The sequence below is a fragment of the Notolepis coatsorum genome, assembly GCF_963971535.1.
Source record: "Notolepis coatsorum genome assembly, chromosome: 4".
Lineage (NCBI taxonomy): Eukaryota > Metazoa > Chordata > Actinopteri > Aulopiformes > Paralepididae > Notolepis > Notolepis coatsorum.
Genome location: NC_140168.1, coordinates 120,497,549 through 120,512,103, shown reverse-complemented (window position 1 = coordinate 120,512,103; position 14,555 = coordinate 120,497,549). Strand labels below are relative to the sequence as shown.

General features: G+C 41.4%; 1 protein-coding gene across 2 annotated transcripts in view; it reads left to right on the top strand.

Annotated features, from left to right (window-relative positions):
• The window catches only part of phka1a (phosphorylase kinase, alpha 1a (muscle)), a 157,548-nt gene that overhangs the window by 132,081 nt on the left and 10,912 nt on the right, over positions 1-14,555 (top strand). For both annotated transcript variants that reach the window (XM_084313407.1, XM_084313406.1), the window contains 4 exons: positions 6,264-6,308; positions 6,803-6,964; positions 7,761-7,814; positions 8,545-8,745. In XM_084313407.1, the coding sequence (XP_084169533.1) occupies positions 6,264-6,308; positions 6,803-6,964; positions 7,761-7,814; positions 8,545-8,745 (462 nt within the window). The remainder of the gene's footprint in view (positions 1-6,263; positions 6,309-6,802; positions 6,965-7,760; positions 7,815-8,544; positions 8,746-14,555) is intronic.

Here is a 14,555-nt window from a genome sequence, read left to right as displayed (position 1 = left end):
AATAGGCTCTCTATTCAGTAATACAAATAATAAAATAGTTTAAAATTATTAAGTTTAAAAATAGTCTAAAAATTATAAAATAGAACGGACATACAACAACAGTAAAAAATACAGGCATAAGCTAGCATAAAAATAAAAAATGTAAATAGCAAGGTTACAGTAAAAAGTGTGATAAGATTGTTCAAGCAGATGAAAATGGCCCAGTTAGGAGAATCAACCTTGGCACGATGTACCTAACTGGAATGGTAAACAACTTTGCTAGATTTAGGTCAAAAGTCATCTTCTCCTCACAACAGAGCATCACTCTAACATACATATGAATTTCATTGGAAGTGTATGAAAGTAGGTAGGGTAAGAATATAGCTCTGTTTACAGTTTGATTCAGTAATACAAATAATAAAAATAGTTTAAAATGATTCAGTTTAAAAATAGTCATCAGTAAGAAGTAAAAAGTGTGATAACCGACACATGAATTTGATAGGCAGTGTATAAAAGTAGGCAGGGTAAGAATAGTGCAGGTAAGTACAATTTGTGTCAGGATATCCCTGATGTTTCTATAATAATATTTCCCCTTGCCACTAGGTGGTAGCAGATATCTATCTTCAGATATTTGCCTGCATTACCCCACAGTGAAATGCCTGAGCAAAGAGATAGGTTTTAAGCTGTCTTTTAAAGATGTCTAGCGAGTTGGCTTCTCTGATGTTTTGGGGTAGTTTGTTCCACAGTTTTGGGGCATAGTTGATAAAGGCTGCATTACCGATCCTCTTTTGACTGTTTCTGGGAGCCTCTAGTAGTCCAGCAGCTGATGATCGCAGTGTTCTTGCTGGTGTGTAATTTATTAGAGTGTTGGCGATGTAGCTAGGTCCCTGTCCATTTAGAGCTTTGTATGTAAGGAGAAGGACCTTAAAGTCGATTCTAAATCTTACAGGAAGCCAGTGTAAAGCAGCTAAGACTGGACTAATGTGCTCTCTCCTTTTGGTTCTAGTTAGCAGTCGGGCTGCAGAGTTTTGGATTAGCTGAAGCCTCTCTGTGGTTTTCTTAGGGAGACCTGTGAAAAGTGCATTACAGTAGTCTAACCGGCTAGATATGAATGCATGAATTAGCTTCTCAGCATCGTTCTGATTAATAAATGGTCATACTTTTGCTATATTTCTGAGATGGAAGAACGATGTTTTTGTCACTTTGCTAATATGAGAATTGATGCACCGGATCCACCACCTCCACATACAGAACCAAGAGAGACTCGAGATAATGATGTGTGTACACACTGTATACTGCTGTACTGCTGTATTCCCCCAAACGTATTTATCATGTTTCACCCCAATATGTAGGGATGTCACCATTCTCCAAATCCACCATTCAATTTGACTTTCCATTTTAAGGTGGCAATTTGATTCGATTTTTCTATAGGAAAAAAAGAAAGAAAATCAGCACTGACTATGCCATTGTTAGACTATCGAGTCTTGATTTCGTAAAAATCAACAGATCATTGGTTGTATGCCCTGACAACTGTCATTTCCACTTTAATATAGATAGAATTAGGGTAACAAACGTTCTTCAAACGCACACAAGTAAGCAGGGGTGGAGAGAAAGAAACACTGCGAGAATCGAGAACTCGCTTGTGATTTCGAAGGTTGGAAACAAGTCGACAGACTTTCACATGTTATCCTTGTACCCCTTGTTTTTATACTTTTGTATAAATTGTATGTACTAAATCTAAAATCTAAATCAAATCATCCAACTCTCATTTCGATTGATTCTTGAATTTAAATCGTGACACCCTGACCAACAGGGCTTCATCAAGACCCCCCCCCCTTCATGCTTTTGTCATTCCACTACATTCAGTATTTGTACAACAACATATTACAACTTTCATAATATACAGTCAGGTCCATAAATATTTGGACATTGACACAATTTTCACACATTGGTTGCTTTCACAGTATGCTTCGGGTCATTGTCCATCTGCACTGTGAAGTGCCGTCCAATGAGTTCTGAAGCATTCGTCTGAATATGAGCAGATGATATTGCTCGAGACACTTCAGAATTCATCATCATCAATACAAGGGAACCAGTTCCATTGGCAGCCATACATTCCCACGCCATTACACTACCACCACCATGCTTCACTGATGAGGTGGTGTGCTTTGGATCATGATGGCAACAGATTCCAAATGCAAATACCACAGTTGAAATTAACTCTAGACCTTTTATCTGCTCCTTGTAAATAAAATAATGAGGGAATAACTAGGGGTGGGAATCACCAGTTTCATCATGATACGATACGATATCGATTCTTTGGACAACGATACGATATTTGCCGATATCACAAAGTCTCTCACGATACAATACGATACGATTAGATTCAGGTGCCTGCGATCGATATGAGATGATATCATATGCCCATTTAACACAATCAGTTATGAGACTCGCCACAGGATTTTCAAAATAAGAGTATCGATATGAATCGATCTTATTACATCGCATCGATCCGATTCGATCGTTGATAATTACATCGATGTATCGATCTGGATCGATGTATCGTCCCACCCCTAGGAATAACACACCTGGCCATGGAACAGCTAAGCAGCCAATTGTCCAATTACTTTTGGTCCCTTAAAAACGGGGAGGCAAATTGTTGTAATTCCTACACGGTTCACCTGATTTGGATGTAAATACCCTCAAATTAAAGCTGAACGTTTGCACTTAAAGCACATCTTGATTGTTTCATTTCAAATACATTGTGGTGGTGTACAGAGCCAATAGGATGTGAAAATTGTGTTGATGACGAACAAATATTTATGGAACAAACTGTAATTTGTTGATACTGTGAGCCTCTGGTCTGAGGGTTACATCAGATCTTTGTGTCCTGCATACAGGTTTTGTAGTTGGTGAGTGAAAACCTCCTTCATAACAGAGTTCTTCTATTTCAGCTTGAGCAGAGGTTGTTTCTGACAGCCCACCGTAAGGTGATTATGACGGTTTCAGTTGGTTTTCTCCAGGTGCTAATTCGCCACATTATAATTCACGTGGTGGAACAAGGACACACTGTCACAGATGCGAAGCATTCTCACGCACCGGTAGACTGGTCTCGACGCAAAGCACCATGCCTGTGAGCCGACCACTAGGGGGCAAAGTGGTGACATTACTGGTCTATGAGGTCAAGTCAAGAGTTTTATTTGTCACGGCATACGAGTATAGTATAGAGGTGCTTCGCATCTTAAAGGGGAACTCCACTTTTTTTGGAAATTAGCTTATTTAACATCTTCCCTGGAGTTAGACAAGAAGATGCATACCTTTTTTGTCTCTGTGCGTGCATTTTAGCTTTGGGAATAGACGCTCCGTTAGCATAGCTTAGCTTCATCACTGGAAGTGAGGCAGGACAGTAGCCTTACAGTGCCTTACAGTGTATTGCAAGGTCTGACATTGACCAAACTTGATATGCATGACCTTGGTGGGCTCTAGGTCAACTCCTGAAAAGGGGGTCAATGTCAGACTTTGCAATCAAAAGTTAGGGGGCTAATAACTAGGGATGTCCCGATCGCCTTTTTTTGCTTCCGATCCGATCCCGATCATATGATTTTAAATATCTATCGATCCGATCGTTTCCGATCCGATCTTTCACATTAGTAATCAATTTTGACGCATTTTTGTCAGAAACTGGCAGAGTGAGACAAGCCCATCTGTTGCCTATATCCGGGGCGCGAGCGCGGAGGCGTTTGTTATTACATTCACCCTGAGAAATGTGCTTCTGCTTCATATGAGAAATATTAAAAGTTTCAATATATGTTTGCACATTAGTATACATTCAGTGTTCGACTTACGTAATGGTCCATTCTGGTCTGAAACGCCGACGATAAAGTCACGTAACGTTATCCTCCTGTTGAAAAGTTAGTTTGAAAACTTCGCCTCCAGCCTGCTGCTTCATGAGTTTTTCCTCCACGCGGAATCTCCTCCTTGCAAACATTGCAACTGGCTTGACTTTCTATTTTTAAATGCTTAGTTCCAAACCTCTGACATTAAGTCTAGCTGCTCAAGTCAGTGGATATTAACCGTGTTTCGGGAGCGAGTCGACGTGTTGTTGTTGTGATGTGGTCGCGACTCGCGTGTAGCGTGTAGCGTCTAAATTAAAGGGAATGTTTGTTGCAACGGTGAAAATTAAAGGGGAATGTGTTTGTTGTGGATAATTATTCTGCTCTGTGTGACAATAAATACATTAATGATGATATATTATGTAATTTAAAACCAAAACTAAGGCCTCCGTATGAGTTTAAGACGTGGACATGGTCATGTTTGTTGAATAAATTTTTTTTTTTTGACTGCCGATTTTTATTATTATTTTTTCCCGATCCCCGATACTCTGAAAAGCACGTGATCGACGCCGATTCCGATCACGTGATCGGATCGGGACATCCCTACTAATAACCCTTGCCATAATTTCAGTGCGCCCCTAACTTTTGATTGCAAGGTCTGACATTGACCCCCTTTTCAGGAGTTGACCTAGAGCCCACCAAGGTCATGCATATCAACTTTGGTCAATGTCAGACCTTGCAATACACTGTAAGGCACTGTAAGGCTACTGTCCTGCCTCACTTCCAGTGATGAAGCTAAGCTATGCTAACGGAGCGTCTATTCCCAAAGCTAAAATGCACGCACAGAGACAAAAAAGGTATGTATCTTCTTGTCTAACTCCAGGGAAGATGTTAAATAAGCTAATTTCCAAAAAAAGTGGAGTTCCCCTTTAAGAAATAAAAACGGTCGGGTCCACATATTGTCCGGTTATTATCCATATGGTAATCTGGGATGGATAGTGTAAAGGCCTGGTAACCCCACGGTGAGTACTTTTTAGATTACACAGCTGGTGTAATATTATCTTCCCCTGACTTTTAGAATGGGGGCTAATCAGAATGTTTTGGAGATGGCATCCAAATTGACCTAATTGAACCCACCCACTTTTCTTGATCCTCCAATCACAACTGTTGCTGGGAAGGGTATGTCAATTTAGATCCCACCTCCAAATCGTTCTGATTAGCCCCGCTTCAAAATGATGTCAGGGGGAAGCAACAGTTGTGATCGGAGAATCAAGAAAAGAGGGCGGGGCTTGAGGTCGCTCAATTGACACAACGGAGCATTCCTCCAAAACACTTAAGCTCCATCCCTGATGTTGAGACCCTTTCAGGTGTATGTGTCCCCCCCCCCTCAGAATTACATTTGAGGCGGCTGGGTAGCGCAGTGAACTAAGCATTCACCTAGTGGGATCAAATCCAGCGGTCAGCGGTACCTCCGGCTTGGTCAGTCGTCCCTACTAACACAATTGGCAGCGTTAGCGGGTGGGAAGCCGGTGGGGTATGTGTCCTGGTCGTTGTAAACTGCGACTCCTACTGGTCGGTCGGGGCACCTGTTTAGCAGGGAGGGGATCTGGGGGAAATTAGGCTGGTAAAGCAGCTATGCCTCCTAAAATGTGAATCGGAAATACAGAAATACCGGCTACAGGCTTTCCGGTTTCCGGGCACCCCCTGATCTGTTTATAGTCCCCAGCGAAACAAACAACAAGCAGGTCTGTCAGCCTGTCGAGGGAGGCGATAACGAGGTTGTTTCTGGGGGGAATACATTTTCATGAGCACTGTGTCGTGATTTCAGGGGCGGGACTTCCTACCTGATTCCCACTTTCGGCCGTAGTGCTTTACCAGGCTTTATCTCTCGAGATAAAGCTGGGAACAAGGTTAGGGGGAAATAGCATGAACCTCCGCATGCGTTACGTTCCCCTAGTGGCGGCTGGCGACTCCACATGTATCGGAGGAGGCATGTGGTACTTCTACACCCTCCCCAGGCCGACAGTGGGGCAATGCGTACAATGACCAGGAAGGGAATTGGCATAACGACTAAATTGGGATTGGTGAAAAATACAGAAAGCCCAAAAATAAATAGAATAAAATAATCTTGTACACCTGAAAGGGTTAATTCACCCGACACCTGCACTTGGGAACATCTTTCAGTGTGGGATTTAAATTCACCGGTTCTGGGGTTATAAGAGTAATTAATTTATGATAATTGGTTTTCATGAAGGGGATATATTTACTGTCCCATCATCAAGATTTTATCTGGTGTCGTCGTTTCAAATCCATCATTCGGCCTCTAGTGATGTCTCGCCTAACATCGTGTCCCATCTGTCTCTACCTCTTCCTCTCTTGCTTTGTCTCTGCCGTCCTCTCTCTCTCTCTCTCTCTCTCCCTCCATGTCCCCATTTCGCCGTCTCCTGTCAGAGCGTAACGCCTCATTCGCTGGACATCGAACACATTGAATCTGGGGTAAGGGACGGGCCTTAAAGGGACACGCCGACATTATAGGAATTTTGCTTACCGTCTGAGTCAGACAAGAAGACGGATAACAATTTTCTCTCTGTGCATTCAGTAGAAAGCTATGAATGGAAGCAGATACGGACCAGCTAGCTTTAGGTTTTAAGTCGGGCTAGTGCGGTTAGCTTTCTACTGAGCGCACAGCGAGGACATCGGTATCTTATCTTCGTGTCTAACTTTGGAGAAGACGTAAAAACATTTCCCATAATGTTGCTGTGTTCCTTTAAACTTTCTAGTTTAGATATGTTCGGATATTTTGTGACAGTTGTTGTCATGCGTTTTCATTTTAGCCAGAGACCTTCAATCAAAGTCAGAAGCACTCTGAAATGTAGAGTTAGTCCTCCACTGAATCTGTTTTAGAAGGGACAAAAAATACTAAATTGTTATTATTTCTGTCTACTGACTAGAGAATATGTGTGTGTGTGTTGGTCATTCTGACCTTCCAGAGGTACAGAATGCCCTCCATAGAATCTCTGGATGCTCCGGAGAGCAGGTCCCTTACCAAGGATGCCAAGCACGGCCAATGGCTGCGCAGGAGGCGCCTGGACGGAGCGCTGAACAGGGTCCCCATCGGCTTCTACCAGAAAGTCTGGAAGATTCTACAGAAGGTGAGAGGTCACACATATACTGTACACACACAGATTCCCAGGTACAGCACCGAGCACCCAGACAAGTAACTGGCGTATTGAAAAGTCTTAAAATTAAAATAATTAAATTCATAATTCTCAATTTAAGGCCTTAAAAGTTATTAAAACACTATCTCTTTCCAGTTTTTGTTTTGCCGTGTTGTTCTGTTTCTTTGTTTGTCTGTTGGTTGTTTATTTTCTGTTTATTTATACTTTAGGAGTACTTTATTTTTTTTTAGCTATGCGACCCACTACTATGAAGCACTTTGATTGACAAGTGTCATGTTTAAATGTGCTATACAAATAAATTGTATTGATTGATATTAAAGGGGGGCAGCACGGCTGATGAAATAGATAGGAGATTAAATAATATTAAATATATGAAATGTTTTTGTATTCAAGTCTTGTTTTTTGTCTGGCGTGAGCTTGTATGGAACACGCAAGAATTTAAAGTAGCTCGCAATTGCAGCCACCAGTTCAGTGTCGCTATGTGTTTAGGTTTTTGCTAGCATGGTTGTGAAATTGGTATTGGATATTAAAAAGGTCTTACATGTAACTTGTTGAAACCTGCAGATACCCTGAAGAATATGATTGAACTAATGCATCCTCATATTTCATATTTGGGCGATGATTTGAAGGGGGGAATGAATGGGGGATAGATTCTTGGCACAGATGCTCTAATGCATACCACTAATTAATTATGCATTTTAAAGAACACTACACCCTTGGAAAAGCTGTGTTGAAGAAGAAGGTGTTGACATACTATTTGTCTCCCCAGTGTCACGGTCTGTCCATAGAGGGGTTCGTCCTGCCGTCCTCGACCACCAGAGAGGTGAGGTGTCCTCTTGTGTGTTGATCGGAAATTATGTAGTGATTATGAAATAAGGAGCAGTACAGTGGTATTACAATACTAATAATATAATAACTATAATAATAATAATAATAATAATAATAACTATAATAATACTCTGGTTGGATGCCAAACTTATTTTTCACTGTACTGTACTTGTGCTGTATAATGGCAATAAATCTGAATTGAATCTAATAGTATAACAGTATTATAATAGTATAATAATAATAGTATAATAACAGTATAATAATAGTATAAAGATGGCCAGGAAATTAGGTCACTTTGCTTAGATTTACAACATGTTGCACATGTCTCATGGTATCGGACTTTAGTATCGCCTTAAATGAACACGGCATCATTATGGGAAATGAGCTTACCGTCTTCTCCAGAGTCAGACAAGAAGATAGATACCAATCTCCTCTCTGCATTCAGTCAATCTATCGGGCTGAAAGTTAGCCTAGCTTAGTCCAAATTAAATGGAAGTGGATACAGATCAGCTCTCCCGGAGTTTTAAGCTAGGCTAGGCTAGCCGATCCATATCCGCTTCCATTAATTTGTGCTAAGCTAGGCTAACTTGCAGCTGGATCGCTTTCTACTGAGAGGAAACTGGTGTCTTATCTTCTTGATTCTGGAGAAGGACGGTAAAGCACATAATTCCCATTATGTCGGTGTGTTCCTTCAAATAAAATGTTTTTTTGTCCTTGAACCCCAGATGACCCCGGGGGAGATCAAGTTCTCTGTCCACGTAGAGACGGTGCTGAACCGCGTCCCACAGCCGGAATACCGGCAGCTGCTGGTGGAGGCCATCCTGGTGCTCACCATGCTGGCCGACGTGGAGATAGAGAGCATCGGCTCCATCATCCATGTGGAGAAGATCGTCCACATAGCCAACGACATGTTCTATGGGGACCAGGTGGGTGGTAGCGGGCAGGGGTGTAAAGTACTTGAGTAATTGTACTTTGTTACAATACTTAAGTACTGTTTTGGGGGATTTGTACTTTACTCAAGTATTATTAGGTTTGTATACTTGTACTTTTACTCAATTACATTTCAGAGAAAAAAAACATACTTTTTAGTTTACCCTTACATTTAAAATGCAGACCTACAAGGTACAAATCTCGCAGGTCCAACCATTTTAATTAGTATATTATTTTCTCTGGCCGAACTAATGTTAATGTTATTAATCCTGCGGCCGCCTTTATTTAAAAACAGCCAATCAAATCCCCATCAATGGAAAATTAACCCGCCCATACCTATGCTGATTGGTCCTTGTGCAAGACTAGAAAGCGGGGATCTTTGATTAAACACCTGTTATCAGAAGAATAGACGGTCAGAAAAAAAGTTTTTACTTTTACTTTTTAGTACATTTAAAAGTAGATTTTTTTTTTTTATATTTTATATATATATATATATATTTTAAACATACACATAAACATAACAACATAAAATTAGATATACAAGCATTAATTAACAGTACACATCCAATTAAATCACCATTTAAATAAATGTATTATACAAGATATATACCTAATACTTGCTATCTAATACCCTACACACATATGCTCTCGCTCGCTCCCCCCCCCGGACCCCCACTTGGATAATCCATCCATTATCATTTGCTCCTTACCAGGCACTACAATTCATATGCTAGCTTTTATTCTCTCCACCACTTATTTTTTTTTTTTTATTGGTCTTTTTCCCCCTCCATTTTCCTCCGATTTTCTCCCATCCCAATGTTAGTCGTATGCCAATTCCCAGTCCCTTCCTGATCGCTGCGCACTTACCCCCCACAGTCAGATCATCTGGGAGAGTGGAGGCTACCACGTGCTTCCTCCGACACACGTCCAGCCAATCACCGCTTCTTTTCACCTGGCAGCGCGGATTCTCATTGAGAGGGCGTAGCGTGTGGGAGGACCACACTATCCCCCTCACGTCCAATCCGCGCTTAGCAGGCGCCCCGACCGAACTGTAGGAGTCGCTGTTTACAACGACCCGGACCCACCCCGCCAGCTTCTCCCACCCTCTGATACAGCCAATTGTATCAGTGCAGACGGCCAGCCAAGCTGGTGACAACCCCGGAGCTGTGAGCTGGATTCGAACAGGCGAATCGAGCTCACAGCTCCGGGGCTGGTGACGAACGCAATCTCCGCTCGGCCACCTAACCGCCTCTCTCCACCACTTCTAACCACATTGAAATTTTGGATTCACTGACACCTAAAATCCTTGCTGTAGATATTTCTAGATAAATCACATCGAGATATGTAAGAATCCAAACCTTCCTACACATTTTTTCCGGTTGAAACCATCGTGATGCTATCAGCTTTTTAGCCGCTGTGATACCAGATAAAACTAATCTCTTTAGCTGTATAGGGACTGCAAACTCAAAAACATCATTCAACAGCAATACAGAGGGGTGTACAGGTATATTCAGAATTAAGAAATTTGATAATTGCTGGGACACTTCTTTCCAGAATATCTTAACTGGTGGGCAATCCCAGTACATGTGCATAAATGTACCCTCATCCCCATTTGTACATAAGGAGCATCTGGAGTCTTGTTTAAGTCCCATTCTGTTCAATCTTATAGGAGTCAGGTATGTCCTATGAATATAGTTAAGATTGATTTGTTGATGGTCCGGGTTACGTGACGCAAGTAATAGAATAGACAGTCAGAAAACAAGTTTTTACTTTTACTTTTTAGTACATTTAAAAGTAGATTTTTTTTTTTTTAACTTTTACTCCAGTGTGTTTTTAGATCGATACTCTGACTTTTACTTGAGTACGATTTTGAGACGGTACCCATACTTTCACTTAAGTATAGTTTCTGGGTACTTTTTACACCCCTGGTAGTGGGTCTGTGGGTGGCCAGGATCTGAGTGCATCTCACGTCTCCTTTCAAACTGAAGACTTAACCTCTTAAGCCCCAATCGGTACTGGGCCGAGATTTATTCCACGTCACAAATAGATCAATACAGTCCATATTAAGTGATGTTGTGTTTATTTGACAGCAGTCAACGTGTCTATTTTCAGCACTACGTTTGTTTAGCAATGATTTTAAGTGTTATTAGCTAAATATGAGCTTAGAAAAAATCTCCACACATTGCATCGGAAACTGGATGATTTAGATGCGAGGACAGGAAGCCGTAAACTCGTTGTTATGATCGCTATTTCTTTTATTCGCTATTTCTTTTATTCGCTATTTCTTTTATTCGCTATTTCCATTCATAATTCATCCAGCAAGGCTCTGGGAAAATCTGGCACTCTGTCTGAGATCGCAATGGCCTGATACCGCCGCCTGGTGGCGGTGAATGTCGTCCCGGTGCAGTTATTTTGTAACGTGGATCCAGATACACACGTCAAGGGTATTGAATCGCCTTCGAGACGCAAGAATCAATATGCTTTTGGAGCTTATGGCGTCGGCCAAACAGAAATACGATCTAGCAGATGGCAATCAAATAATTGGAATATTCTTTCTGCAGTATCATCGGCCGGAGGTAAGAGCAATCTTAACGTTAATTCCAGCTTGATTGTCCATTTCTTTCATTGCAAACGATCTGATCAACGTATGCTGCTGTACTAACGAATGCCGTTATTGACAATCAATTAATCATAAACGACCCCCCCCCCCCCATTTCCTGCATGCATGATGGAACATAATATATACCGATCATATGCATTTGAATTATTTATTGTAGCGTGTATATAGGGACGAAATGCCAATGGATTAAGTATAATATGCATCGCGGCCTATTACTAGCGTTATAGGAATTATCCTAGACCACTCTAAAACTATACTTATATTCACCACGGTATAAAACGACAATGTATGAATGGAAAAAATATTACTTTCCCACATCTTGAACGATAGATAACCGATGTCGAATGGACCATAGTATTGCAGATATAGCTATAATATTTAAATAGTTATAGCCCTGCAAACAAGGTGAGCGACTCCCACCGTTTACAGCGCTGGCGGTAGCTACTATAGGATGCTGATATTGCGTGGCAGCTATTGTGTTAAGGAAGAGGAGACCCAGGGCTTTCTATGGACGTCTACATTTCATATACCGTAATTCCTCTAATAGTAACCGGTATTCAATTAAAAACCGGGTCTCTATTAATGACCGGGTGCGCTGTTGAGCTAAGCAATTATAAGCCGGCCTCCTAATACAAGCCGGGTTTCATGTATATTAGAGGAATTACGGTATTTCCCTCAATGGATTTACCATAGGCAATATATTTTGTTATTGTTGTTATTTGCTGGCCTGGCTGTGCAGTAAATACCATATAATGGTATGGTGTTAATGTTTACCAAGAGAGTAAGCCTACCTCAGAATTGTATAAAACGAAGTTATTATTATTATTATTATTATACCAGTATTGTGATTGCACTATTTTACTTTTTTTGACCACCTGTAATTGCACTGTTTACTGCCATATTTCATACAGTACTTGGTTTCAATAAATGAACCCAGTACATTTTACTGGGTTCAAACTGACACAAAATGTTGATTTATTCATTATGATCTGTTTAAAAATTAGAAATATAGGCCTCTCTCTTATACATGCCTCCTCCTAATACAAGCCTGGTATCCGCTACAGTTGAAACAAATACAAGCCGGGGTTACTATTAGAGGAATTACGGTACACTACCCAGCTCACACCAGCCGCAGACATAGGCAGGCTAACCATTTCTTTCTTACAAATATTGGCGTGAATGTATATTGTTTATTTACCTTTCTGTGAACGTCTAGGTCACAATCTGGTAATAAATGGCGGAGCTATGGACATTATACAAAAGTAACTGTACTTACAGTAGATCTCATCTCTTTGCTGCCCTGTACCGGGCGCCTGGTGGTACTAAATCCAGATTTAAATAAGGTAATTTACAGGCCTGATATTCTATATTCATATTTCATTATTGCATGTGTCCGGATGGCAAAATTCAGTACTGTATCTACAAAAAACCCTGTAAATCATCTGCCCTTTGTTCATTTGTTTAGATTGATCTCAAGAAGGTGCTGAATCGTTTTACAACCGTGTAGGCGCCGTAATGGAGGTCTCTTGATTATGATTCAGTATTCTAGTTTTGTTGTATTATTATTAGTTGTACTGTCACTTTAGGTGGTTGGCGTGCTCACGGGGGTGTGGCGCTAATGGGAGCGTCTTATGGAATTTCATTCACGTTGACAGTTCTCAGAGGTTGACAGTTCACGGAGAGAGGGGGTGAGAGTTAGGAGAGCATATTTTCTTTTGACCGCAATAACGCAATACCGCAAAGTGCAAATCGTATTTTGTTTGTATCATGATGAAGCGAAAGAATAAATGCCTTAAAAGTATTTCCTGGACGTGGAACGGAGTTATTTCATGTTGCGCGTCAATTGTTTGAACTCCTCCGCTCAGCCCCTCGGCACTACCTGTCTATGACAGTCTACTGCCGCAACATAGTCAAAAGAAATTAAGCAAGCAAACAAAAGCGTTGATAAGAAGGAAATCAACAATATTGACATTACGGATTCCTCGAGTCGCCTCGGGGCGCTGATCTTGAGGGCATCACTGAGACGCTTGGATCATCGCTGCATTGGAGGAGCGCGACATCACCTCTGAAGGCCTGACACGCAGACCAGCAATAAGAAGCTAAGTAAATTGTTTTATTCAACTGTGAAGCCTTTCGTGTTAAAGAACACAGTGTGAATTAGTTACTTTGCTTGTCCATTGGGGATCGGTTTGTTGACTGGCTGCGTCGTCTTGCGCTCATGGACGTTGCGCGGCCTAAGCGGCAGCTAATTGATTGATGGATTGATTGTTCATTAAAGAGGACTGTGGATCGGGGAGCTCCAGTAGCTCACCACGTACCTCGAGCGCTATTTCGGCGCCGGGGACAACCGTGCTCGTCACGGATCTGGGGTTTAGCGAGTTCGAATCCCGGACTGCAGCCGTGCCTTTCCCAGAGTGTCTTCCCCCCCATCTGAACCCTTTCAGCCTGTTTCTGTCGGTCATCCTTGACCAGAATAAATGCGATAAACGCAAAAAAGAGCCAGGGGAATGGCCAAAGTTTAAAAAAAAAAGAGGACTGTGGATTATTGAATAATTGCACCTGAGCACATTGAAAAATGGCATCGGGAGGATCAACTGTTGATACTAATGGCTCATCAAAAACGGATGGGAAAAAAAGAGAAATTAAACTCACTGCCAAAGGCATGGCATATAAATTGGAGACACTTCATAGTGAACGTCACGCAAATGTTCGCAAAATGAAAGGTCTTATGAAGGTATTAAAGCAGCTTATGGACGATAATGACAATGCTTCACAGGTGCAGTCTGAATTGGACAATTTGAACCAAATGGTTGGAGATACCACTCTGTTACACAAATCCGTAATCTCTTTAATTTCTGAAGAGGAACATGAAAAACAAAACGAATGGTTTGAAACAATATTAAAATGCAAAAAGGGATTCATGGATGATGTAAGGCAGTGGCTTTCTGAAACTGGGAGACAAAAATACAGTACAAGTGCCAATGTTTGTGTACATGATTCCCCCATACCTGTAACACAGCAAGTAACTCCTGTTGAAATACCTGATGAACACTGTGATGTAATTAAAGCTGATGATGATGAAATCAAACCAAGTGACAGTGTGTCAAATTCTGGAAGCAGAGGTTCATCGAAGCTCTGCTGGGCCTAGGTCTAACATCTCAACCACGTCTACCGCACGCAAAGCTG